The sequence below is a fragment of the Saccopteryx bilineata genome, chromosome 2 (genome assembly GCF_036850765.1).
Source record: "Saccopteryx bilineata isolate mSacBil1 chromosome 2, mSacBil1_pri_phased_curated, whole genome shotgun sequence".
Taxonomy (NCBI): domain Eukaryota; kingdom Metazoa; phylum Chordata; class Mammalia; order Chiroptera; family Emballonuridae; genus Saccopteryx; species Saccopteryx bilineata.
Window position 1 is genome coordinate 385,965,315 of NC_089491.1, and position 27,415 is coordinate 385,992,729.

At 51.4% G+C, this 27,415-nt stretch overlaps 3 protein-coding genes across 3 annotated transcripts; all 3 read left to right on the forward strand.

The window, feature by feature from the left end:
• The first annotated feature begins 41 nt into the window (after positions 1–41).
• On the forward strand, positions 42–2,143 carry KCTD11 (potassium channel tetramerization domain containing 11). The gene has a single exon (XM_066264114.1). It carries the CDS (start codon positions 360–362, stop codon positions 1,056–1,058), a length of 699 nt encoding a protein of 232 aa, XP_066120211.1. The 5' UTR covers positions 42–359; the 3' UTR covers positions 1,059–2,143.
• Positions 2,144–2,358: 215 nt separating this feature from the next.
• Positions 2,359–4,078, forward strand: TMEM95 (transmembrane protein 95). The gene is made up of 7 exons (XM_066264116.1): positions 2,359–2,812; positions 3,042–3,098; positions 3,284–3,364; positions 3,457–3,477; positions 3,626–3,706; positions 3,828–3,907; positions 4,064–4,078. Exons 1-7 carry the CDS (start codon positions 2,446–2,448, stop codon positions 4,076–4,078), a joined length of 702 nt encoding a protein of 233 aa, XP_066120213.1. The 5' UTR covers positions 2,359–2,445.
• Positions 4,079–16,850: 12,772 nt separating this feature from the next.
• On the forward strand, positions 16,851–26,950 carry TNK1 (tyrosine kinase non receptor 1). Its single transcript, XM_066264117.1, has 13 exons — positions 16,851–16,904; positions 18,252–18,416; positions 18,578–18,648; positions 18,770–18,961; positions 19,091–19,246; positions 19,364–19,647; positions 19,902–20,175; positions 24,540–24,634; positions 24,936–25,100; positions 25,333–25,406; positions 25,773–26,071; positions 26,155–26,250; positions 26,334–26,950. The coding sequence occupies exons 2-13, from the start codon at positions 18,254–18,256 to the stop codon at positions 26,445–26,447; spliced, it is 1,983 nt and encodes a 660-aa protein (XP_066120214.1). The 5' UTR covers positions 16,851–16,904; positions 18,252–18,253; the 3' UTR covers positions 26,448–26,950.
• The last annotated feature ends 465 nt before the right edge of the window (positions 26,951–27,415 follow it).

Below are 27,415 nucleotides of genomic sequence, written 5' to 3' on the forward strand. Positions count from 1 at the left end.
ACCATCAGAATTGGATAGGTCTGGACCTAAACTTTTCCTCTTGGGCTACCCTGTGCTCTTTTCAACTGTTCTGTAAACCTTTCGGGCTTTTCTGTGCCCTGAAGCCATCCCCCACCACCAAGGTCTGCCTTTTACTCCAACCGGTGCCTCCAATTTAGAGTCTGAACCCTGCCACCCAATTCTACACACCTCCAGAAAGTTCTGCCTTTTCTTCTCTTTCAGTGTCTCTAGTACTCCCCAAAATTTCCCCTCCTCCTGTGCCCTCTTCACCCCCCTCCTTTGGGGGCCCCGTGACCCTGAATGTGGGGGGGACGTTATATTCTACTACTCTGGAGACCCTGACTCGCTTCCCAGACTCCATGCTGGGGGCCATGTTTAGGGCTGGCACCCCCATCCCCCCCAGCCTCAACTCCCAGGGAAGCAGCCACTATTTCATCGACAGAGATGGCAAGGCCTTCCGGCACATTCTCAATTTTCTTCGGCTGGGCCGCCTGGACCTGCCCCTTGGATATGGGGAGACAGCCCTTCTCAGGGCAGAGGCTGACTTCTACCAGATCCGGCCCCTCCTCGATGCCCTGCGGGAACTAGAGGCCTCTCAGGGGACTCCTGCGCCCACAGCTGCCCTGCTCCATGCAGACGTAGATGCCAGCCCCCGCCTAGTGCACTTCTCTGCTCGCCAGGGCCCACACCACTATGAACTGAGCTCTGCCCAGGTGGACACCTTCCGAGCCAACATCTTCTGCACCGACCCAGAGTGTCTGGGCGCCATGAGGGCCCGATTTGGTGTTGCCAATGAGGAGAGAGCAGAGGGAGGACCACACTTTCATCTGGAGTGGGCCCCCTGCCCCATGGAACTTCCGGAAGTGGAGTACAGAAGACTGGGGCTGCAGCCGTTGTGGACTGGGGGGCCAGGAGGGCGACGGGAAGTGGTGGGCACACCAGGCTTCCTGGAGGAGGTGCTGCGGGTGGCTCTGGAGCACGGGTTCCGTCTGGACTCCGTTTTCCCTGACCCTGAAGACCTGCTCAACTCCAGATCTCTGCGCTTTGTCCGGCACTGAGAACTGAGAACTGGGAATACTGCCCTCAGTTTGACTGTAGGGGGGTGGGGGGAGGAAAAAGGGGGGCGGCAGAAGGGATGAAGGCTCCCCTGAAACTTTTTCCTATCTCTGCTTTGACCTATGAGAATCAGAGGTCCCACTGCACCTAACTGGAGCCGAGATGTGGGCAGGACTCCCCAAACCTAAGTCCACAGAGGGCTCATAAGTGGAATGGAGGATCTGGACTGGTGCAAATCCCGGGAGGCGTGGGGAAGGTTCCCCTGGCTTGTTTTCACCTGAGGCTGGGACCTTCAGTTTTCTTGGTTGGAGCTCAGCATTCAGGGGTCTAGAAAAGTGGGGACACTTCTCTGCCCAGACTAGGCCTACGAGAAACCTCAAGGGACACTGAGGTCTGGAAGGAAGAGGGACTTTGGATTGCTTTAATGTGGTCTCCTGAACACTGGCTTCTCCTCCTGGAGCTGAGTTGCCTAATGACAGGCCAGAACACTCTGGAACATAGGAAGGGAGATTCTTTGCTGTGTCCCAACCCACCTACTGAGAGAAAGAAAAGCTATATCCCACCCTAGGCTGGCATAAGGGAGCTAGGAGAATCCCCATTAACTATGGGGTGGAGCATCCCTCTGAGATCCAAGTGTTTTAAAGCATCTGATATTGATGGTGGTGCTGGCCATGGGGAGAAAGGTGGCATCTTCTTGGGCCTTGACCTTACTTCCTTCAGGTGTGTGCCCACGTCAGTGTGTGTCTGACTGATGTATGGGTCCCTGACATCCAGGCTCCTATCTGTTGCTGGTGATGATGTCTGTGTGCTGGCCTTTCTGTAGTCTCCTCATGTCTAGGCCTGTTTGGGTTGCCCAGAAACTGGGCACCAGGTGTGTCTGTGGGTGTGAGTAGACTATTAATAGTTTAACCACAAGGTGTGTGTGTGTGTGTATGCACACATGTGTATTCATATCACCACGTATGCAGGAGAGGCCTGTTGAGGTTTGAGTCACTAAGATCTTACTAGGTGAGAGAAGTAAGAGAAGTCACTGGGCTTAGCTGGGACTTGGAGGCCTTTATAGAATTCTTGGTTGCTAAGGCAACTATGGGCCTGTTGCTAGGAGATAGCTAGGGCAGACCCAAGGCTGCCCAAGGCAGAAAGGAGCTGAACAGAAGAGTTTGGGAGCGTCCGGGAGGATATGGGAAGGAATGGGATTTCTGCATCCCTGAGGGGAAGGGATACTCACAAACAACTTTTCTGGGGAGTCACATTATTTATCACTTACAAGAAAAAAAAATAAAGCTGCTTTTGGAACCACAAACTTGTAAAGGCTGCTGAGGGCCAGGTAGGGGGTGCTGTCCGCCTTGCAGCAGGAGTCTTGCTTTCTCTGCCCATTTCCTAGTAGACATGTCTTGTAATCCCCAGTTCCTGGAGCCCCAGGTTTACCCCAGTCAGGAATGGAGCAGTGGCACCATTCTGGAATGTTCTAGAACCTCCAACTGTTGTGGAACACTACAACTTCCAGGCAAAGGGCTGGAACCAGGATCACAGGACCTTCCTAGCCCAGGTGGGGCCAGCTGCCCCCAGAACCTACCATTGTGCCTCATGTGGATGCTGGCACTAGGTGGGGCTTTCCTGGCAGCTGCCCAGGCCTGTGTCTTCTGCCGCCTCCCAGCCCACGACTTATCGGGCCGCCTGGCTCGGCTCTGCAGCCAGATGGAGGTCCAGTGGAAGAACTGTGAGGCCTCCTGGCACTTCTCGGCCTTTGCCTTAGGTAGGTCTCGACATCCGGGCACGGGCCCAGCAATAGCCACCGCCATACCACAAGCAGGGCCACATGCGGCTCCCCAGCTGTGCCCCTCAGCTGTCACTTCAGTCCATGATCCTTCCTGGCCTCACTGGGCTCTCCCTCTGGGAGAGCTTCTTCGGACCTTGGTAAAGTCAGGAAAGACCTCAGAATCTTCACTGATGAGGAAATTCCTGGTCCTTTCCCATCTTCACAGATGAGGTGTCCATGAACAGAGTCACAGAGAAGACCCATAGAGTCCTGAGGGTCATGGGTGAGGTGACTGGGGAAGGCATAACTCGGGCTTGGATGGGCACCGAGGCAGGGGCTGGGGAGGCAGGGAAGGATGGAGGGCAGGTATAGACAGGAGGGCGTGATTGGGGAGGTGCTGGGTGAGGGGGCGCAGGTTGACCAGCACTGTGGAGTCCTGGGCAAAATGGCTGCTCTCTACTTCCCCAGAGATCAAAAAGTCTTTCTCCTCACTCCCTTTATACTGGCGATGGCTTCAAAAGACCAGGCTCCCTGAGTACAACAAGGAAGGTACTGGTGTGGGGAGGGGTTGCATCTGAGGTACGGGGGTGTGTAGTGGAATTACTCATTCTATGCCCACCCCTCCTTGTCTTTCTTTTCAGCTCTCTGCACTCCCACCTGTTGTGAGTAGAGAATAAAGGGGTAACGAGGACAAGACGAGGGGCTTCGGGGCACTTGAGGAGTGCCTGGCAGTTAGTGGAGGAAGTGGGGTACACGGGGAGGCTGGAGTGGGGCTTCCCTCCCCAGCTCTGGTCCGGCTGTCTCCTGCAGGGGGCAGCACTGTCCTGTACAACTGTTCCACCTGTGAGAGCTTCGAGGTGCGCTGCTGGCCCCTGAAGCGCTGCTTCCCAGGTCCTCACTCCCACCCCTGCCTCTCCTCACTCCTATCTCTGAGCTTGGAAGCTACCCCAGTCTCAGAAGGCGTGGTCCCCAAGCTCTTTCACTGTTTCCTGGGTTCCCTGCAGGAAGACACGATCTTTGGGAAGCCAGGATTCTGCTCCTCTCTGTCTTTGGAGCTGCCTTGTTACTGGGTGTCCTGAGCCTTGTGGTGGAGTGAGTTGAGGGATAAGGGCAGTAAACAGCCTCACCGCCTCCAACCCACCCAGGACTTTCCACCACCCATCCTTCCTCCTTCCCGCCCAGCCGCTCTGTCCTCCCTTTCTTCCCTTCCCTTCCCTTCCCAGACCGCCCACCTCTATCTTCCCCCAGGTCTCACCTCCTTGAAGCACAAAGTGGCTTAAGAAGATTCTGACAAATCCCAGCCTTCTGCTGTAAGGAGAGCATACCCACAACTTCTACTTCACTTGGGAGGGGGGCAGCTAGCCCCTTAGTTCCAGCCCCAAAGGTTTAGTCTTCCAGATTCTAAAACCCAGATGTCCCCTTAATCCCACTGTCAACGGGCCTCCGGAGATCCAGGCACCCCAAGCTGGAAAGTTCCTCCCTGTCATCCCTCAACCAATCAGATCGGGCAGTCACCAATGCCAGGAAAATATCTACAGAAGGAAAGAATCCCCTCTACTTGCACCCCCCACGCCCACACTCCTTTCTTCCTGTTCCCGGAAAGCGCCCCAGAAGCTACTCTTGGCCCTCCCATGGCTGATTGGGAATCCGGGAATGAGTGAGTGTTCTGGAAAACTCCCTCCCAGAGAGGGAGTGGGATCACATCAGTCAGTCTACTGGCATTCTCTCCCTCCATTTAACATTGTGCAGCCTCGGCCCCCCGCAGAGGCTTCCCACCCACCAGGCCCAACTAAACTTGCTGCAACTACCTCCAGCCCTGCCTGCCTCTTTGCAGTTGTGTGTGGGGGTGGGGTGACAGACTCTGTGAACCACCCTGCTTCTCAGCACGGGGGAGTTTGTTCCCCACGAAACAGTTGGCAATGTCTGGAGACATTTTTTTTTATTGCTTTGACTGGGGGGATATGTTACTGGCATCTAGTGGGTAGAGACCAGGGGTGCTGTTTAACATCCTAAAAAGCACAGGAGAGTCCACAACAAGAGACTATCCATTTCAAACTGTCAGTAGTACGTGGTTGAGAAACCCTGGTGTTTGGTACCCCCCAGCTATCAGAGGGTTTGGTTTGGGAAGTGGGAGATGGGACATGAAGAGACAGACCTGTTATCAACCACAGGGCCTAGGCCTGGAAGGGACCCTAGCCCGCACGTAGCTCAGTGCTTTTCAAACTGGGTACTTTGAGGCTCCAGGGTCAAGGTTCTCAACCAGCTGCACATCAGAATCACCTGGGAAGCTTTAAAAATTAACCATACCAAAAATAAAAATAAAAAAAAATTAACCATACCTGGGCCTTGGCCGAGTTGCTCAGTGAGTAGATAGTCCTCCTGGTGCACTGAGGTTGCAGGTTCAATCCTTGGCCAGAGCACAAAGGAGAAGCAATCATAAATGAGTGTATAAATAAGTGAAACAACTAAGTGGAATGAATAGTTGATGCTTCTCTCTCTTCCTTCCCTGGCCCCCTTCTCCTACCCTTTCTTTCTCTCTCTCTCTCTCTCTCTCTCTCTCTCTCTCTCTCTCTCTCTCTCTCCTTCCCCCTTCATTGGCCCCCTCTCTTCCCCTTCCCCCCTTCCAAATTAATGGAAAAATTTGGGGGAGAGTAAAAAAAAATTTCCCATACCTGGACCACATCTTCACAGATTTTGAATTTAGTGGTCTGATATGGTTAATCTAACTTACAGCCAGAGTTGGAACCACTTTTAAAGGTCCTGGCATGGGGAGAAGAATGCCTACCCCTTTCAGGAGAGTACATTCCATGTAGTTTTACATGTTCTCGTTCAATCCCATCATTTTACACACACACAAAATGAGACCCACAGATCATACAGGAAGATTATACTACTTGCCCAAGATCATACAACTCATTCATCCATTCATTTGACAAATACATAGTGAGTGCCCACCAGGCCTCAGGCACCAGGCACTGTCACTGCCCAAGCTGGGATGAGAGGCCACACGTCCTGACCGTCCAGATACCACAGCTCTTTTGTCTGCAGTAGCTGCCTCATACCCTCCTATGCTGTACCTTTTACCCAGGCACAACATTTCTTTTTTCTTTTCTTTTTTTTTTTTTTTTTAGTGAGAGAGAGAGACAAACAGGACAAACAGACGGGAAGAGAGAGAGATGAGAAGCATCAATTCTTCCTTGTGGCACCTTAGTTGTTCATTGATTGCTTTCTCATGTGTTTTGACTGGGGGACTCCAGTAGAGTGACCCCTTGTTCAAGCCAGTGACTTTGGGCTCAAGCCAGTGATGTTGAGCTTCAAGCCAGTGAACCTTTGGGCCTCAAGCCAGCGACCATGGGGTCAAATCTATGATCCCATGTTCAAGCTGGCAACCCCACAGTCAAGCTGGTGAGCCCACACTCAAGCTGGCATTACCGGGGTTTCAAACCTGGGTCCTCAGCATCCCAGGCCAATGCTCTATCCACTGTGCCACCACCTGATCAGGTACCAGGCTCAACATTTTGGAATTGTCCTTGTTTTCACACCCATCATGTAGTGAGTCAACCACTTCTGCTCATTTATGAAGGACCTTCTCGATTTGTCCCCACCTCCGGCCCCATGATACCCAGCCCACTCTAGAACCCTCTTACTGTGGACTTGTCTCCCAGATACCCCATCTGGCTTTGCCGACTCCCCTCAAATTTATTGTACCCTCAGTGACCACACTGGTCTTAAAACTCCACATGCTCAAAACCTCCTGTCCAGCATCAGTGATGGTTAAGAACTTGGGCTTTGGGCCCTGGCCGAGTTGGGTAGCTGGTTGGTTAAAGCAGGACCTAAAGCACTGAGGTTGCCGGTTTGATCCCTTGGTCAGGGCACACATAGGAACAGCTTGACGTTCCTATCTCTCCCTCTCTCCCTCCCTCCCTCTAAAAGTCAATAAAATAAACATTAAAAAAAAAAAAAAAAAAGAACTTGGGCTTTGGGGCTGAGCTTTAAGTCCTGGCTCTGGCTCTTAGTGGCCTTTGGGCAAGTTATTTAACTTCTCAGTCCCCGTTTCTTCATACTTTAAATACAGATCATATATTTCATTGGTTCTATGGCCTTATTTTTTCTGTTTACATTTTAACATCTCTGAAGAATCCATCTTAGCCCTGGCTAGGTCACTCAGTTGGTTAGAGAGAGCACTGTCCCTATATGCCAAGGTTGTAGGTTTAATTGCCAGTAAAGGCACATGCAAGAAGCAATGAATGCGTGAATAAGTGGAACAACAAATCAATAGTTCTCTCTCTCTTGCTCTCTTTTTCTTTCTCTAAAATCAATATATAATTTTTTTTTTTTGTATTTTTCCAAAGCTGGAAACGGGGAGAGATAGTCAGACAGACTCCCGCATGTGCCTGACCGGGATCCACCCGGCACACCCACCAGGGGGCGACGCTCTGCCCACCAGGGGGCGATGCTCTGCCCCTCCGGGGCGTCGCTCTGTCGCGACCAGAGCCACTCTAGCGCCTGGGGCAGAGGCCAAGGAGCCATCCCCAGTGCCCGGACCATCTTTGCTCCAGTGGAGCCTTGGCTGCGGGAGGGGAAGAGAGAGACAGAGAGGAAGGAGGGAGGGGGTGGAGAAGCAAATGGGCGCTTCTCCTATGTTTTCTGGCGGGGAATCGAACCCGGGTCCCCCCGCACGCCAGGCCGACGCTCTACCGCTGAGCCAACCGGCCAGGGCCTCATTATAATCTCTTAACTTAAAATCTTCCCTAGCACCTGACCTGTGGTGGTGTAGTGGATAGATCATTGACCTGGAATGCTGAAGTTGCTGGTTCAAAACCCTGGGCTTGCTTGGTCAAGGCACATATGCCAAGCAATAAATGAACAAGTGAAAGTGAAGCAACTGAGTCGATACTTCTTGTTCTCTCTCTCTGTAAAATCAATCAATCAATCAATAAAGAAATAAAGACCTTCCATAGCTTTTCCTTGATACAGAATGCAGACTTGGCCCTTGACCCTGACATTCAAGGCTCTCCATCAGCAGGCAGTTCTGCTGTCTTATTTGGTCATCGAGGCAGACCTGTCCAAACAGATCAAACTGGAATCTCCACTGGATTGCCTCATAGGCATCTCAGACTCCACATGTCCAAACCCACGTTCTTTCCCGACCCCACCCCACTCTTGTGATCTCTCCCAGGCTTAATGGCAGTGCCAACATGTCATGGACATCCTATCACACCACTTGCCTACTTCTTACCAGTAAGGAATCTGCTTTTGTAATGCTTCTTGGAACCTGACCCCATGTGCCCCAGGAGCCTTATCTCTCAGCTCTGCCCACCCCATAGCCACTCAGAATCACTCATAGTTGGCCAAACACTGTTTTCTCATGTCTCTTTGTCTTCGCCCAGGCTTGTTCCTATACCTGGCGCGCCCTTCTCCTTTGGTTCAGACATCACTTCTCCTGGGAAACCTTCTCTGAGCCCCTGAAGCAGGGTAGATGGTCCCTTCTCTGGGCATCTCTCATGTGGCACCTGTTACATCAGGTGGTAGTTATGTGTTTTTTTGGGGTTTTTCTGTATCCCTCTGAAGCTGGAAACGGGGAGAGACAGACAGACTCCTGCATGCGCCCGACCAGGATCCACCCGGCACGCCCACCAGGGGCGACGCTCTGCCCACCAGGGGACGATGCTCTGCCCCTCCGGGGCGTCGCTCTGCCGCGACCAGAGCCACTCTAGCGCCTGGGGCAGAGGCCAAGGAGCCATCCCCAGCGCCCGGGCCATCCTTGCTCCAATGGAGCCTCTGCTGTGGGAGGGGAAGAGAGAGACAGAGAGGAAGAAGGGGGGGGGATGGAGAAGCACATGGGCGCTTCTCCTATGTGCCCTGGCCGGGAATCGAACCCGGGTCCCCTGCACGCCAGGCCGACGCTCTACCGCTGAGCCAACCGGCCAGGGCCGGTAGTTTTGTTTTAACTTATTGACTTTAGAGAGAGAGAGAGACAGACAGACAGATAGACAGGAATATAGATCTGTTCCTGTATGTGCCCTGACCCAGGATCAAACCTGCAACCTTTGCGCTTCAAGACGAAGCTCTAACCAACCAAGCAGTGGTAGTGTTTCTTTACACACCCGCTTTTTGCACCACGAACCACCTTATAAAGCCACGACTTGAAAATGTTTTGTGTTTGTTTCTCCAGTTCCTGGCACATGGTGGATGTCGGGAAGCATCCTGACAACTGCAGCCACTTCTCTGAACCAGTGATGGGCCCTCCCCATGGGAGCTCTCCCTGAGCACATAGCACAGGAGGCTGGTAGTTTGCGTTTCTTTTCTGTGCACATAAGGCCAACTCACCAGATGTGGCCTGCCAGGGCAGGGCTGGATTTTCTGAGCCCCTCACCAAACAGAGGAGGGTGCTGTAGGGACAGCAGTTTTTAAAAACAGCCTCCACATTCTCTGACATGCCTCGCATCCAGAGGTAGGATTTATGTATCCTTTTCTTAAACCTGGGCTTTTTGACTGACTGACCAATTGAATGTGGCAAAAGTGATACTGTGCCACGTCCTGGTCTCGGGCCTTAAGAAAGTGTTACCTTCCGCCCTCTGCTTCCTGGCATGCTCAGTCTAGAACTCAGTCACCGTGCTATGAGAACCCAGCCTATATGAAGAATCTACACAGAAGAGTTCAGTCAAAATCTAACATCAACTGCCAGACATAGCAGTGGTAATACAGCTCCCAGGTGTCGAGTCACCCCCAACTTCCAGTTTTCCAACTAATGCCCCAGATATAGTGGCGCAGAGATAAACCATTCCATAGTGTCCTGCTGGAATTTCGGGTCTCAAAGCCCAGGAGCATAATCGATATTTTTTTGCTGCTAAGTATTATTACTCAGCTGGAAGAGTGGGGCAAAAAAAGGAGCCAAGAACTTGGCACAGAAGCCCCTCATCATATGGAGCCTTTCCTTAGAGTGCTTGAGTGTTCTTATGGTGTGGTGACCGGCTTTCCCCAGTGAGCGATTCAAGAGAGGGAGGCAAAAGCCACACTGTCTATTACGACCCAGCGCAGAAGTCACACACTATCCTTTCCATAATATCCTATTGATTACACAAATTAGCACTATTTAACTGGGTGTTACCAGGAAGGGAGGTTCACTGGCCGCCATTTTGGAGACTGGCTTCCACACACATGCAGGCACAGTTAACCCTCCGATAACCCAGAAGGTAGATACTCCTAATAGGCTTACCTTGAAGATGAGCGAACAGAGACACAGAAACATGAAGTAATTTGCTCAGATTCACAGGATGGTAAATGGTAAAGCTGGGATTCAAACTCAGGTAGTCAGGCCGCAGAGAGGAAGCCTAATCTACCTGCTATAAATGCCCTCAGCTCCATTGTAAGCCTGAAAGGATATGGTAGAAATAAGAGTGCTTCCATTTGGAAAAGCAAACCAACAGATACATACAAGGGGGTGGGCTGGTAACTGAAAACTAGCGAGGCAGATGCAAATTTGGAAAGGATGGGTCCTCAGGGTCCTGGAAAATGGAGACGGGGTGATGGCATGGAAGTTTTACCCAAGGATCTTGGTGTGGGGCCAGGGAGTACCAAACGGGGAGGGAGGCAAGGATGGTTTCACCAGGAAAACACTTATGGTTTAGGTTTAGAAACTCTCATCCCTATTACTCCCAGCAAAGGAACCCACTTTTATTCGTAAGATTTTATCTGTTGATTTTAGAGAGAGGGTATGTAGAGAAAAGGAGAGCGGAAAGCACCAACTCATGGCAGTTGCTTCTTGTATGTGCCTTGATCAGGCAAGACCAGGGTTTCAAACCAATGACCTCAGCATTCCAGGTCAATGCCCCATCCACTGCGCCACCATGAATCAGATGCAAAGGAACTCTTAATGTCAAAAATCTTTGCTTCAGCCTGACCTGTGTTGGCGCAGTGGAAAAAAGCGTCGACCTGGAATACTGAGGTCGCCGGTTTAAAACCTGCACTTGTCTGGTCAAGGCACATATGGGAGTTGATGCTTCCTGCTCCTCCCCCCTTTCTCTCTCTCTCTCTCCTCTCTAAAATGAATAAATTTTAAAAAAAAAGAAGAAGAAAAAATCTTTGCTTCAGGCGCAGTGGATAGAGCGTTGGACTGGGATGCAGAGGACCCAGGTTCGAGACCCCGAGGTCGCCAGCTTGAGCGCGGGCTCATCTGGTTTGAGCAAAAGTCCACCAGCTTGAACCCAAGGTTGCTGGCTCCAGCAAGGGGTTACTCGGTCTGCTGAAGGCCCTCGGTCAAGGCACATATGAGAAAGCAATCAATGAACAACTAAGGTGTTGCAATGCACAATGAAAAACTAATGATTGATGCTTCTCATCTCTCTCCGTTCCTGTCTGTCTGTCCCTGTCTATCCCTCTCTCTGACTCACGCTCTGTCTCTGTAAAAATAAATAAATAAATAAAATTAAAAAAAAATCTTTGCTTCAGGCCCTGGCCAGGCAACTCAGTTGGTTAGAACATCGTCCAAATACACCAAGGTTGCAGGTTTGTTCCCTGTCAGGGCACATACAAAAAACAACCCAGGAGTGCATAAAATGAGTTGAGCAACAAACCTCTCTCTCTCACCTACCTCCCTCTAAAATCAATCAATAAATATTTTAGGCCCTGGATAGTTGGTTCAGTGGATAGAGCATCAGCCCAGCATATGGATGTTCCAGGTTTCATTCCCAGTCAGGGAATGAAGAAAAGTGACCATCTGCTTCTCTCCCCTTTCTCTTCTTCTTCCCCTCCTGCAGCCAGTGGTTTGATTGGTTCAAGAGTTGGCCCTCCTGGAAATGCTGAAGTCGCCGGTTCAAAACCCTGGGCTTGCCTGGTCAAGGCACATATGGGAGTTGATGCTTCCAGCTCCTCCCCCCTGTTTCTCTCTCCTCTCTCTCTCCTCTCTAAAATGAATTAAAAAAAAAAAAAAAGAGTTGGCCCTGGGCCTTGGCCGGTTGGCTCAGTGGTAGAGCGTCGGCTTGGTGTGTAGAAGTCCTGGGTTCGATTCCCAGCCAGGGCACACAGGAGAAGCGCCCATTTGCTTCTCCCCCCCTCCCCCCCTCCTTCCTCTCTGTGTCTCTCTTCCCCTCCCGCAGCGAGGCTCCACTGGAGCAAAGATGGCCCGGGCACTGGGGATGGCTCCTTGGCCTCTGCCCCAGGCGCTAGAGTGGCTCTGGTTGCGGCAGAGCAACACCCCGGAGGGGCAGAGCATTGCCCCCTGGTGGGCGTGCCGGGTGGATCCCGGTCGGGCGCATGCGGGAGTCTGTCTGACTGTCTCTCCCGGTTTCTAGCTTCATAAAAATACAAAAAAAAAAAAAAAAGAAAAAAAAAGAGTTGGCCCTGGGCTCTGAGGATAGCTTGGTTGGTTTGAGCATGTCAGCCTCAGGCACTAAAAATAGCTGGGTTGATTCTAGCATCAGCCCCCTATGGGGTTGCCAGGTAGAGCCTGGTTAGGGCACACGTGGGAGTCTGTTTCATTATCTCCCCTTCTCTCACTTAAAAAAAGAAAGTAAAGAAAACTCATGAAAAATTTTTTCATCTTTGCTTCATCCTACCAAATGACGATCTCATCTATTTGTTCAACAAAGGTTACTGAGTACTTATCATCTGAGCCAGACACTAGATTGGGCATGGGGGGCACAGCAATACCCAGGCAAAACAAAATCCTTTTCTACCTGGAACTTGGAGACTAGAAAGGTAAACAGATAAGCTACTGGCAAATTCTACCAGAGCAATGAGTGCAATGACGGGGAAGCACAAGGATCTTAAGGTGCAGGGGAAGGGACTTGATCAGATAGGGGAAGGGTTCCTGCACTTCGCAAGGTCAGACTGGGGTAAAGGTAGAAACGCTCTTCCAAGCAGAGGGAACAGCCATGCAAAGGCTCAGGAAAGAGAAATATTCAGAACACTACGGTACTTTCCCTGTTGAGAGGTTCCTGGGTAAAGTAGAAGGGGGAAAACCCAGATTTCAGAGATCAGAGCACAAAAATGCGAAGGGGGCAGTAATGCGCTTCCCGAAAGAAGCAGAGAGATTTCTACCGAAGGATGCGTTCCACCCCCAAGCCAAACCCAAGACAGAGTAGGGAAGGCCCCCGGAGCACCCTATCTGTTTGTGCTCTGGATCTCTGCCCTGTGAGGAAAGACTTGGCCCCAGTGGTGTTAATGTGCTCATCCTTCTCGGATGTAGGGCCTACAGGGCAGGGCAGGGATGAGGTTGGGGAAAGGCAGATGGAGGGGGCATTGCCTGACCTGGGCCTCCAGGTCTAAGTGTCCATCTCAGCCTGAAGGAGATGCTCCCCGAGTGGTGAGGATGGTCAGCCTGTGTTCCCCACACCCTACCACCTTTATGGGCAAGGTGGGAATGAAAGGTGATTAACTCCAAAAGTAAGAAATAAATAGGGAGTAGGGGAGGAATAAAGAGACTTCTGAATAGGCCCTGGCCGGTTGGCTCAGTGGTAGAGCATCGGCCTGGCGTGCAGAAGTCCCGGGTTCGATTCCCGGCCAGGGCACACAGGAGAGGTGCCCATCTGCTTCTCCACCCCTTCCCCTCTCCTTCCTCTCTATCTCTCTCTTCCCCTCCCGCAGCTGAGGCTCCATTGGAGCAAAAGATGGCCCGGGCGCTGGGGATGGCTCTGTGGCCTCTGCCTCAGGCGCTAGAGTGGCTCTGGTTGCGACAGGGCGATGCCCGGAGGGGCAGAACACCACCCCTGGTGGGCAGAGCATTGCCCCTGGTGGGCGTGCCGGGTGGATCCCGGTCGGGCGCATGCGGGAGTCTGTCTGACTGTCTCCCCGTTTCCAGCTTCAGAAAAATACAAAAAAAAAAAAAAAAAAAAAGACACCTCTGAATACCTGGGTTTTTTCTAAGCCATAGACAAAGTTGGGGTTAATACTCTACCTCTAACTTTCTGCTAGAACATGGAGGACCTAGGCAAGGGGTCCACTTGATAGTGCCCCTTCATCAGCCTCTTCATCTCATAGCCAAGGCCTAGGCAGGACCAACTTCTCCTTTCTAAACCAATGGTAACCCTGACCAGGCGGTGGAGCAGTGGATAGAGTGTCGGACTGGGATGCAGAGGACCCAGGTTTGAGACTTGGTTGTCGGCTTGAGCGTGGGCTCATCTGGCTTGAGAAAGGCTCACCAGCTTGAGCCCAAGGCTGCTGGATTGAGCAAGGGGTTACTGGGTCTGCTGTAGCCTCACGGTCAAGGCACATATGAGAAAGCAAACAATGAACAACTAAAGTGCCACAATGAAAAACTGATACTTCTCATCTCTCTCCTTTCCTGTCTGTCTGTCTGTCCTTATCTATCCCTCTCTCTGACTCTCTGTCTCTGTCAAAATAAAATAAAATAAAAAATAATAAAATAATCATCTCAAAAAAACCCAAAAGAATGATGAATCTCATTTCTCAATGTCCTGCTTTTCTCTCACCTTTTCCCAGTCTCTCTCTTTTTTTAAAATTTTTATTCATTTTTAGAGAAGAGGGGGGAGAGAGAAAGAGAAATAAAGAGAAGGGAGGAAGAAGCAGGAAGGATCAACTCCTATGTGTGCCTTGACCAGGCAAACCCGGGGTTTTGAACTGGTGACCTCAGCATTCCAGGTTGATGCTTTATCCACTGTGCCACCACAGGTCAGGCTCTTCTCAGTCTCCTTGTTTAAAACCCTTCAGTGGTTCCCAGAGCCATTGGGCAAGGCCCAGGCTCTTAATAGTGTTCTGCAAGACCCTGTCAAATGAATCTCACCAGGACAGTTATTCTCTCTGCCTGTTCACCTGAGTCTCCAGAACCCGGCACTGTAAAAATTGCTGGAAAGATAAACTGATGCCTAGTCTGGCTACTGCCAACCTTTTAGAGGCATCTGCTCATATGCTCTACACTCCCCATGTGCTCTATACTCGTGTGTTCATTCAACTCCCAAAGGACCTCTAAATACACCCAGATCTGTGAAGACACTAGACATCCAGAGGAAAATCGGGTTTTACATGCTCTTCTTTGAAGAAGCTTATGGAGCCATTGTGTTTCCTACCAAGAAACTGTATAACCCAAGATGAATCTCAAAGATGTGTTGAGTGAAAGAAGCTTAATGCAAATAATAAACACCATGTAACTGCACTGATAAAAAGGTCAAGAGCAGGCAAAAGTGATCTATGGGTTTGAGAAATCAGAAGAATAGTAGTTGCCTCTGAGAAATGGGATTGACTACAAATAGACACAAAGTAATTTTTCCAGATTGTAGAAATGTTCTAGGTCTTTATCTGCATTCATGGATGTGTACATTTCTTGAAATGCTTTGATCTGTATAGTTAATTTGTATGTGTTACTGAGTGTAAGTTATACCTCAGTAAAATACTGTCAACATAGAAAGCAATCAATGTTCATATGATGATAACAACAACCAAAAAACCTTCTCAGTGTATGGATTAAACAGCACATCAGACATAATCAAAGAGAGAATTGGTGACCTAGAAGATAGATCTGAAGAGTTACCTGGCTTACATCATGGAGACAAAAGGAATGGAAAACATAGGAGAGGTTAGAAGACATAGAGGACAGAATGAAAGGTCTAGCATACTTCCAATCAGAGTCCCCAAAGGAGAAAACACAAAGGATGGAGAAAAAGAATAGTTGAAGAGATACTGGCTGAGAATTTTGAAAGATGCAAATTTATAGATACAGGAAATACAACATACTGAGAATAAATAGAAAAGAATCCATAACAAGATACTTTGTAATAGAACTACAAAACACCAATAATATCCTAAAAGCAGGAAGAAAAGACATATCACCTACAAAGAAATGACAATTAGACTAAGCATACTTCTTCAAAATATGCCTTGCACCTATTATATGCCTATACTATCTTAGCCACTAAGAACACAAGATGAACAAAACAGACTTGGCCCCTACCCTGTGAAGCCCATAGTATATCAGGGATGACAGACATGGAGGGAACAATGACAATGTGAGAAAGTGGTCTTGTTGAGAATTGGCGAGAAAACCATACAGGTAGAACTGTGAGCTATTAATATTTTTCTATTGATGCTGGAAGGTCCCTTGTGTTTACCAAGATGGGGTAAACTTTTCTGTCCAAGAGATTCTGAGGATAGTAGTTGCTATGCTTACAAATACTGCATTGGTTTTGGAGACAGAAAAGATGTCCTAAGACTGGTGGCTTCCCTAGGATGCCTGAGGAAAAGAAAGAGAGCATGCTCCTCTTCAGAGCCTTCATCAAGGTCCTGAGCTGTGTCTCTGCAGCCACAGGCCAAGTAGCAGCATACAGAGCTCTAGGGTCAGTAGAGGCTACATGGAGGAGAGGAAGGTTATGCCAGAATGAGGCCAGTGCTGGGGAGGGGTGCTCTGAAATATGGAGTGCTGCCTTTGATCACCAAGACCACATACCAAGCTGGGATGGGACAGAAGAGCCACTCTGAACCTCTGTCCCCACCTTAATACACACACAGACAAGACCTCCCACATGTTTCACTCTGGGGAGCTCTCCAAAATATCCTTGAACTTCAGAGCTGGGAAGAGGACAATGGCTTCGATCTTGGGTTCTGTCTGGACAGGGAGCTTTCTACACTATCATCAACACTTGCCTGCCCTGGCTTCATTTCAAAACACCCTGTGCGGCCAGCCTTCCTCCATTAGAGTGCAAGAAGCTCTCTCCCTACTAGAGAGCAGGGACAACGTCCTGTTCAGCCTTATCTTCCGGGTGCATGGACAGGTATTTACTCATTTAAGGGGTGCGGCTCTGGCCGAAAGGGGTGAAGGATTTGGCGAGGGGGGTGGGTGGGAGACAGGACAGAAAAGAAAGTCTGAGGAGAAGTGAAAAGTTCTTCGGAGAAGGCTGGAAAGAAGGTGAGCAGGTTGAGAGTGTGAAGGAAGGAGAGCGAAGGACGGGAGAAGGGAAATGGCCCAGGGTCTGATCTGGCGGAGGGAAGGGCCGCCAGCCGCCCTCGCAGCACTCGCCAGGTGCCACTAACCCGGCCAGCTGCCAGGTCCCGCCCTCGCGGCCTTGGTCCCGCCCTTCTCTGGATTTAGTTCTGGCAGCTCGGGTGGCCTGGTAGCCGCCGTTTCCGCCTTTGCCAGGTAAGGGTCCTGGGCTGGGGCTGCGGCAGCTGGCGGAGCAGCCGGCGCGGGAGTGCGTCCGCTGGGGCTGAGCGGTCCCCTCTTCTCCCTCTCCGCTTCTTAAGAGTGATATGGCTCCTTCTGCGGGAGCGTTTCCTCTTGTCCCCCATCTGGTGCTTTCTTCTCCTTACCTGGCAAGCGTCCGACCTCCCAGGGCTCTCTCCTCCTCCGCCCCTGTTCGTGCCGTTCCTAGCCTACCCCCGGCTTCCCACATGCACCCTAGCTGTGGTCCTCCGCTGTGTGTGTGTGTGTGTGTGTGTGTGTGTGTGTGTGCAAGGAAGGAGGGGCGGCCAGCACTCTGACTACCTAGAGCCTCATTTCATTAAGGTTGTTGGAGTTGCCTTGAAGTTAGACCGAGTGACTGAGGTGCAGACAGGGCTCCATACCTGGAGCTGAGGTGGCTGTAGGCAGTAACGGACTTAAATCACAAATGCCTGATTTGATTTCAAATGTTGCTGCCTCCCATGTAGAAGAGGCTGTGACCTGAATGTCTCTGGGCTGAGGGACAGCGTACCTGCAGGACTCAGGTGTATGTGGACACATCCCTTGATGTCTTGTGTGCTGTGTGTTTATGTGGACCTGGTGTCTCAGCGCTGTGGGGCAGTGTACCTAGGGGCAGTGCCCTGCCCTGTCTTAAGTCTATGAATGTGAGGGTGTGTGCCAGGAAGCCTGGGGGTTTCTGTGGCAGCACACTAGACCATCTCAGATGTGAGAGGACACATAGCTGGATGTCTCGGGCATCTGTTGTAACATATCTGTAGGTCTGTGTGTGTGCTCGTGTGTAGTAGTGTATCTGGGTGTGGGAGGCAGTGTGTATGTGCACACACGTGTGTGTGTACCTGCATGTCTGAAGCATGGTGTGGTAAGCATCTCTGTTGTATATGTGGTGGCTCAAAACGTCTCATGTGTATACGAGGTGTCTCAGGTGTATAAGAGTGTGTGGAGTGGTATACCTCAGGTCTGAAAGGGCAGTGTCTGGTGTTGTAAGGGTCCAGGGGCACTGAGCCATATCTTAAGAGTGAGCAGGGCAACACACCTGGAGTCTGCAGCACTAGCACTTCTGGTGCGGAGAAGGCAGGCTTCTCAGTGGTGAAGGGGGCAGAGGACCCAGGTCTTGGGTGTGAGGAGCACTCTTCCTGGGGTTCGTGTGTGTGAGTGGCAGAGTACCTGGCTATCTCTGACGTGTCCCTCCTTCTACCCCTGAGTGTTTCTGATGGTGGAGGGTGGAGCTGGGGACGACTCTGGTGCCTGGGTGTCTAGGCTCTGTGTCCGAGGAGAGTGTACCAATCTGAGGAGTTCTTTCTCCAGACATGCTGCCGGAGGTGAGCTCACCTTGGCTGCTGAGGCTGCTCCGAGACATCCAGCTGGCCCAGTTCTACCGATCCATACTTGAGGAGCTGAATGTCACCCGGCCAGAGCACTTCGACTTCGTAAGACCTGAGGACCTGGACAACATTGGCATGGGCCGGCCAGGTGAGGAGCCCCTGTCCTGAGGCCCCGGTCTCTCCTTCCTGAACCTGTTAGTTGCTACACCTCCCCACGCCCCCATACATACCAGCCCTCTTCTTGCCTTTAAAACCTTTGCATTGTACCCTCCCCATACTACCCAGCCCTCTAATTCTGGCCTCCCCCAGCCCAGCGCAGACTAGCTGAAGCTCTGAAGAGGCACCATTTGGGGCACAAGCCTAAGAACTGGGTTTACAAGGTGTGTGTTTTGGGGTCGGGGGTGAGCGGTTTAAAGAACCAGCTTCCGCTGGGAAATGGGCTGTGCTTAGTGGTAGGGGTACACAGGGTTCCACACACCTGATCTCCCACCCCTGTTTCAGATCCTTGGGACATTTGCCCCTGAGCAGAAGGAGATTACCGCACCCTCAGACAGCCCTCTGTCCCTCCCTGAGCCAGAGGGGGGACTCAAGTGTCTGATCCCAGATGGTGCTGTGAGCAGAGGAAAGCTGCTGGGCGCTGGCTGCTTTGGCGTGGTGCACCGAGGGCTGTGGACACTGCCCAGCGGTCAGAATGTGGGTACTCGGAGAGCCTACCTACTTCATTCTGGGCAACTGGGCCAGCTGTCCTCTCTGTCCTATCCCCGGTACAGTATAGCTGTTCCCTAGCCTAGGGTGCCTTATGGTGCCTCTCTCCGCCCCCAGGTCCCAGTGGCTGTCAAGTCCCTTCGGATGGCTCCTGAAGGTCCCGTGGGCACAGAGCTGCGGGACTTTCTACGAGAGGTGTCCGTCATGATGAACTTGGAGCACCCACACTTGCTGCGTCTGCACGGGCTCGTCCTGGGCCAGCCTCTGCAGATGGTGAGCAGACCCGAGGCTGGCTCCCGGGACAGCCCCGAGGCTGAAGTGAGACAGGAGGGTGGGCGGCCAGAGTCCCGCGAGGCTGGGCCGCCGCTCAGGAGGCGCTGTGCCCCGCAGGTGATGGAGCTGGCGCCGCTTGGCTCCTTGCACGCGCGCCTGACTGCGCCGGCCCCGACACCCCCGATGCCCGTGGTCCTGCTCTGCCTCTTCCTGCAGCAGTTGGCGGGGGCCATGGCGTACCTGGGAGCCCGCGGGCTGGTGCACCGGGACCTCGCTACGCGCAACTTGCTGCTGACGTCACCGCGCACCATCAAGGTGGCGGACTTCGGACTGGTGCGGCCGCTGGGCGGCGCCCGGGGCCGTTACGTCATGGGCGGGCCCCGCCCCATCCCCTATGCCTGGTGAGTGCTGGGCCCGCGGGAGTCGGGCTCGGAGGCTGGTCCGGCGGGTGAGGGCCCGGCGGGCAGTAGCTGCCTAAAGCCGAGTGTAGAGGGACCTCGTCCTCGGAGCTAGGCTGGGCCTAGGGAAGTCCGTGGGTCTGGAAGGGCTTGGAAAAGAGGACTTCTGAGGATAATGGGAGCATAAGGGCCCTGCTCAGTGGCGGGTGGGAGCTCCGAGGGGCACAGTCCAGCCCCTTTCAGCTCCACTTCCGCAGGTGTGCTCCAGAGAGCCTGCGCCAGGGGGCCTTCTCTTCTGCCTCAGATGTGTGGATGTTTGGGGTGACGCTGTGGGAGATGTTCTCCGGGGGCAAGGAGCCCTGGGCCTGGGTCCCGCCCTACCTCATCCTCCAGCGGCTAGAGAAGGACCAAGCCCGGCTGCCTAAGCCTCCTCTCTGCTCCAGGGCCCTCTACGCCCTCGCCTTGCGCTGCTGGGCCCCCAACCCTGCTGATCGGCCCAGCTTCTCCCACCTGGAGGGGCTGATCCAAGAGGTGGGAACCTTGTCTCCCTAGATACACTCAGTCTCTTCCCTCCCTTCTGTCTCCCGGGGTTCCATGCACGAGACTAACAATACTGACTCCTAGACTGGAGTCTGGAACCCTTGCTCTGCTCTGAACAGAGCGGTCCCTACCTGGGGAGTAGTTTGGGGTGCATGGGTGCAGGCTGCACAGCCGAGGGCTGAAGCTGGGCCACAGAAGGGAGAAACAGAGCAGAGCAGGTTGCAGTGGGTGTTTGACAGGCAGAGGAAGGTTTCAGCATAGGAGGGGCAAGGACAGGTAAGGAAGTCAGTGGAGGTACTGAGGGGCTGCCCACGGAGGGATCTGTAAGGCGTAATGAATAATCAGAGCTAACATATGGAGAACTTGATCTGTGTAAGATACTGTACCAAGTGCCTTTCATGTGTCAAGCATATTCACTCCTTTAATCCTCACAACAACCCAACAGGTCAATGTTATCTTGGTTTGACAGACTGGGCAGTTAAGACACAGACCATTTAGGTGACTTGCCTAAAGGCACACGTAACTGGAGGAATTGGGATGTAAATCAGTCTATCTGACTTCAGAGCTATTCCCTAAATGACTATTACTATTTTTTGGGAAACTTTTTAAAAATCATTTTTAATTTTTCAATTTCAGTTGACATACAATATTAAATTAGTTTCAGGTGTACCGCCCAGTGATTAGATATAATTTATTAAATGACCATTCCAATTAATCTCATACCCATCTGACACCCATACATAGTTAATAGAATATTATTGATTGTGTTCCCTATGCTCATCTTTACACCCCAATGATTGTTCTGTTACTACCAATTTGTACTTCTTAATCCCGTCACCTTTTTCACCCAATCTCTCAACCTCCCTCCCATCTGGCAGCCATCAAAATGTTCTCTGTATTATCCATGAGTCTGTTTCCATTCTGCTTGTTCATTTATTTTGTCTTTTAGATTCAATTATTGATAGATATGTAGTTATTGCCATTTTATTGTTCATACTTAAAATCTTCTCTTCTTCTTAAAGAAGACCCTTTAACATGTCATGTAATACTGGTTTGGTGGTGATGAACTCCTTTAGCTTTTTCTTGTCTGGATAGCTTTTGATATGGCCTTTGATTCTAAGTGATAGCTTTACTGAGTGGAATAATTTTGGTTGGAGGTCCTTGTTTTTCATCACTTTGAATATTTTTTGCCAATTCCTTCTGGCTTGCAAAGTTTCTGTTGAGAAATCAGCTGACAATCTTATGGGAATAGTACCCTTGTAGGTAATTAACTGTTTTTTCTCTTGCTGCTTTTAAGATTTTTCTCTTTGCTTGACAAAGTGGATAGATCATCGACCTGGGATGCTGAGATCCCAGGTTCAAAGCCCCGAAGTCGCAGGCTTGAGCACAGGCTCATCAGCTTCAGTGCAGGGTCACTGGCTTGAGCTTGAGATCATCAACATGATCCCATGCTTGCTGACTTGAGCCCAAGGTCTCTGGCTTGAGCAAGGGGTGACTGGCTTGGCTGGAGCCCACCAGTCAAGGCACGTATGAGAAGCAATCAATGAACAACTGAAGTGATGCAACTATGAGTTGATGCTTCTCATCTCTCTCCCTTCCTGTATCTGTTTTTCACACATACAAAAAAAATTATTTGTCTTTAACCTTTTGCATTTTAATTATGATGTGTCTTGATGTGGGCCCCCTTGGATCCATCTTGTCTGGGACTCTTTGCACTTCCTGGACTTGTATATCTATTTCCATCACCAGGTTAGGGAAATTTTCTATCATTATTATTTTTTTAAATATGCTTTCAATTTCTTGCTCTCCATCTGGCACCCCTATGATGTGAATGTTGATACATTTGAATCTGTCCCAGGGGCTCTTGCACCATCATATTTTTTTGGATTCTATTTACTTTTTGCTGTTCTGATTGGGTGTTTTTTGCTTCCTTATATCAATTTTGATTTTCATCTTCATCTACTTTTCTATTGCTTTTTCTGTAAATTATTCTTCATTTAGTGTAGCCTTCATTTCTGACTGATTCTTTCTTATGGTTTCCATATTCTTTTTTTTATGATATTGAAGTTCTGAGTTCATCTATTCTTCCCCTTAGTTCATCGAGCACCCTTATAACCAGTGTTTTGTACTCTGCATCTAGTAGATTGCTTGTCTCCATTTTGTTTAGTTCTTTTTTTTTAATTTTAGAGAGGAGAGACAGAGAGGAAGAAAGAGAGGAGAGACAGAGAGAGAAGGTGGGGAGGAGCTGGAAGCATCAACTCCCATATGTGCCTTGACCAGGCAAGCCCAGGGTTTCAAACCGGCGACCTCAGCATTTCCAGGTCGACGCTTTATCCACTGCACCACCACAGGTCAGGCTGTTTAGTTCTTTTTATAGAGTTTTGTTCTGTTCTTTCACTGGGACATGTTTCTTTGCCTCTTCATTTTGGCAGCCTCCCTGTGTTTGTTTCTATTAAGTAGAGCTGCTTTGTCTCCCAGGCTTGGTAGAGTGGTCTGACATAGTAAATGTCTCGTAGGGTTCAGTGGCACAGACTTCCCACCCATGTGTTCTGGGCACTTCAGGTGCACCCACCTTTTCTGTGGGTGGTATACAGCCTCCTATTGTAGCTGAGCCTTGATTGCTATTGGAGGGATTTACCCCCAGGCCAATCAGCTGTAAGGACTGGCTGTACCCACCACGGAAGACCCACCCCAGGGGCCCACCCCATAGAGCAGGACTTACTTCATCGGGCTCTGTTGCCCAATGAATCCACCCCTTGAGTATATCACTTGTGGAGGTGGTTGGGTGGTGCTTCAGTGTGGTCTGGAGCTGTCCACTGGGTGTACTGCACCTCCTAGGAGGTACAAGTGAAGGTCAGCTACTGCCCGTGTTCTGCCCAGAACAACCTAGCATGAGCTACAAAGTAATCTGCAGATGGCTGTTACTTGTGCTGGGATTAGAGGTGCCCAGGAGAGGCCAAATTGTGAACTAAGGCCAGCTGCCACTAGTGCAGGGCCTTGGAATCACTTAGCAAGAGGTATGGGGCATGCCAAGACCAGATGCTGCTAGTTTGAGAAATTTTAGGAAAGTCTGAACACGAGCCAAGACAGGGCCATTTGTATGGAAAAGCCACTGGAAACAGCTTGGATGCGCTAGAAAGTTGGAAGGGTGGATCTGGGGAATCACTAGGGTAGAACAGTGATAGCCAACTTGATGGAGACTCAGATATGGCGCCTTCCTGCTGGCTCTGTGGGTGAAAGGACTAGAAAAGGAACAATGGCCTTTGTTAACACTTCTGTCTGGGAGAAATCTGCCCCTCCAGCTCTCATGCTGATGCCAGACACTTCAGTTCCTCCCCATATGTCCCTGGTGCTTTTCAAGCTGCTGCTCCAGCACTGGAGCTCAGAGTGGGTGAGTCTGAGTAAGTCTGTGCTCTGGCCCTTTAAGAGAAAATGCCTGGGAGATGGACTTCAAAAATTCTCCATCTCACTTAGCCATACTCCCCACTGGTTTTCACAGACAGAAGTTATGGGGACTTCTCTTCCTGGCACTAAAACCCTACGGCCTGCTGTGGGGCTGGGACCCCTCACTCCTCAGGGGGACCCCCACTGTCAATACCCCTCCAAATTTATTTGCCATGCATGGGTGTGGGACCTGCCCATTCTGCATCTCTGCCCCTCCTACCAGCCTCAATGTGGCTTCTTTATATTCTTCCATTGTTGGACTTTCCATTCAGCTAGTCTGTTCTGAATGATTGTTCTGTAATTTAGTTGTATCTTTGATGTGGTTGTGAGATGACGTGAGTACCACATTTAGCTACACCACCATCTTGACAGGAAACTTATACTCTACCATTAAAGGAAATTAATCTTTACTCTGACGGCACTTGGAAGCCATGGAAGAGATTTGGGCAGGGAAGTAATAACTTGACATCTTGTATCACCCTGGCTTGGTGCAGGTATGGATTAAGAATGATTTTGAAGATGTAAAGACCAGATAGGAGACAATGGCTGTGAAGCAGAAATGATATGAAGATGTCTGGATGAGGGTTGAGACAGTGGAGATGGAAAGAAATGGGAAATTTCCAGAGGTGCTTGGGAGGTGGATGTGATGGGCCTGGTATGGAGTGAAAGCACTTCACAGGACGACGCTCCCCTTGGGCTCTGACCAGCTTGGCACAGAATCCAGGTCTGCCTCTCCCACTGGACTACAATTGGGGGACAGGGACAGCCCCATCCTGAGCCCAGGTCAGAGGACACACCTGGTATGGGCTTGATTGGTGGGTTACATAAACAGAGTCTCCTTTCTCCCCTGCTCCATGATACCCTTCCGACTCAGGCCACAAGCATAGCCACCCTTTCTCCTGTCTCTACAGGCCTGGCCTCCTGAGGGGCGTTGTGTGAGGGATGTCACAGAGCCAGGTGCCCTGATGATGGAGCCTGGTGATCCCATCACTATCATCGAGGGCAGGTGAGGGCCTCATGTTTCCTGTGAAGCCCCAGGAAGACTCCCTCCCACCCTGCCTGACACTGGTTCCTTCTCTGCTTCTCCCCCAGCTTTCAGCCCTGATCCTCTGCTTTACTTCCTCCTCTCCCCCCTGGGCCAAGCACTCCACCCCAGTCCTGGCCTCCCAGCTGCAGCTACTGGGGGCCCAGAGAGCCCTCTGTGTTAGAGCCCCTTCCTTGGGGCAGACTCAGCTCCATGGCACACAGCTGGGGACTGCTGCATGCCCCCATTGCTCTTGCCCCTTCACCAGCACCTCTCTCCCCAGCCCCAGCTACACAACCTGGAAGGGCCAGAACGGTCGCACATTCAAAACGGGCAGCTTCCCAGCCTCAGCAGTGACGCTGGCAGACTCGAGGAGCTCACCAGCCACCTGTCCAGTCCACAGAGGCTCCCCAGCCTGGGGAGAGCAAAGCCGGGGGAGCACAGATGGGTGAGTGGGGGGTAGAACTGGGCTGGGAAACCCACCAAGTTCAGCAACTGCTCTGGAAGGGAAGCTTGGGGAGGGGCTAGGGGGAGGCGGAGAGGCTGGACTTGCCTTCCAGGTGGAGCTTCCACTTGGTCTCCATCAGCCAGGGAGCCCAGATTCTTTGGTAGGGGACATTGCTTTGTGATCGGGGGCTGGGATGGAGAATGGACTGGATCACTTTCCAACATGGTCACAGAGAGAAGGCAAAGCATCGGGATCTACCTCCAGCACAGGCTCAGAGGAGGAAGATGCCCTTGCAGAGGATCAAAGGTGAGTGTGGTGGGGGACAGGGCCCTAGGGTCTCTGAGATCATGAACAACCCTCCAGTTCTGCCCCCTGCTCTTTGCATGGATGATTTCCCCACATCTGACTTCCTTCTCCCATTTCACTCTGCCCACTGACATCCCAGCTGAACTCGAAGATCTGCCTTCTCCACTGAACAGCACCTCCCCACGCAGCCCCTGCTCTCTCAGTTCTTTGGGTCCTCAGCTGTCTGGACTGGGTGTCTATTCTGCATACCTTATTGTCCCCACCTACCAGTACGTCCTCAGGACAGTCCGAATAGACAGAATAGGAAGAATGCCAAGCCCAGCACCTAGAGTTTCTCTCAAGTTGTTTTTTTTTTCAACTGTGCAGGCATTTCCAAGAGTCTGGAATCTGTTCTGTCCCTGGGGCCCTGCCCTACCGGGGGTGGTTCAAGCCCCCCAGAACTTCGAAATGCCAGAGATGTGCCCCAGGGACACCCAGGCCTGCCACCCCGCCCTCCCTTTGCCTCCAGCTCTTCTCAGCCCAGCCAGCCTCCTCGAGAGCAAGCTTCCAGGCCCAAAAGAGAGCCCCTGCACAACCTTCCCTCGGGAGTGCCTGGAGCCAGCAAAGCCACTGTTCCCTCCGGAGGGCTCTTGCTGGACCCTGAGTTGCAGAAAAAGGTTATGGAGGTGAGGTCTCCCTGAAGTGGCCTGGTGTCCAGAAGGCACTACAGGGTGGGGTAGAAGCCTAAGTGAGGCTTCGTCCCCTGCAGATGGAGCTGAATGTCCATGGAGTGACCCACAGGGAGTGCCAGGTAGCACTAAGAGCCACGGGGGGAGATGTGGTTTCTGCCATCCGGAACCTTAAGGTAAAGCCAGATCCTTCTCTTGGGTTCCCACCTCTCCTGCCCCTGTCCTCTGGCAGTCAGCGGCCCTTCTCCTGCTTTCACAGGTAGACCAGCTATTCCACCTGGGTAGCCGGTCCAGAGCTGACTGTCGGCGCATCTTGGAGCATTACCAGTGGGACCTCTCAGCAGCCAGTCGCTATGTCCTGGCTCGGCCCTGAGCACTGTTCCCTTAGACACGGACAGCAGCATGCACCAAGGGCCTGGCCAAGTGGGGCCAAACAGAACTAGAACAAGGTCCTGAAAGGGCATACTTTCCCACCTGAAGAGAGCCTGCTCTACAGGCAAGTTCAGGAGGAGCCCAGGCTCGGGCACTGATGAGTGTCTCCTTCCACCCTGTCCCTTGGCCTCTGAGGCTCAAGCTCCCTTGCTGGGTCCTAGAAAGATCTAATCCACTCTGCCTACCATATTTCCAACCAAAAAGAGGACTTGGAGGAACAAAGCTACTATACATCATACCCACAAGAAGCTTCTACTCACTCCAGAGAATGACCAAGTGGACACACTGAACCATAGGAACAGCCATACCAAACTGCCTTCAGCAACCACACTGGGCCCTGTGGGTGCAGCCATCTTGGGTGATGACTGCAGCCATACTGACTTGGTGCACAGGGCCCAAACTGCCTTGGCTTGGGCTGGGTTCATCATGGGTAATGAATGTTGCTCTTTTGGACATAAGGACACTTGATCCTGGCAGCATGGATTACGAGACAAGCCAGCCCCCACTCAGACCAGCTGCCATATTTCCCTTTGTTTTCTTTCCACCCCAACTCTTTTTTTTTACCCTCTCCCGTTACATGTATCTTCCAGTGTCCAAAAACTTACAAAGTTTATATGAATATAACATACAAAGATGCAGCCTCTTTTGTAGCAACAGGGAAGGGAGGGGTGGTTGGTTACGTAAGGCATAGGAAGCTGCAGGAAGCACCAGCTGTGGGCAGGACCCAAGGGAAGAGGAGGTTGGCATTGGGCCCGAGGCCCTGGAGTGGTTGCTGGGGAAGTGGAGATCCCCTCTGAGTGCCATGTTCTGAGGCTGAACTAATTGGTCAAGCTGAGGCAGGGAAGGGTGGCTGTATCAGCCATCTTTGGTGCTGCTTACCTTTACCCACCCCAGCTCTATTGTAAAACC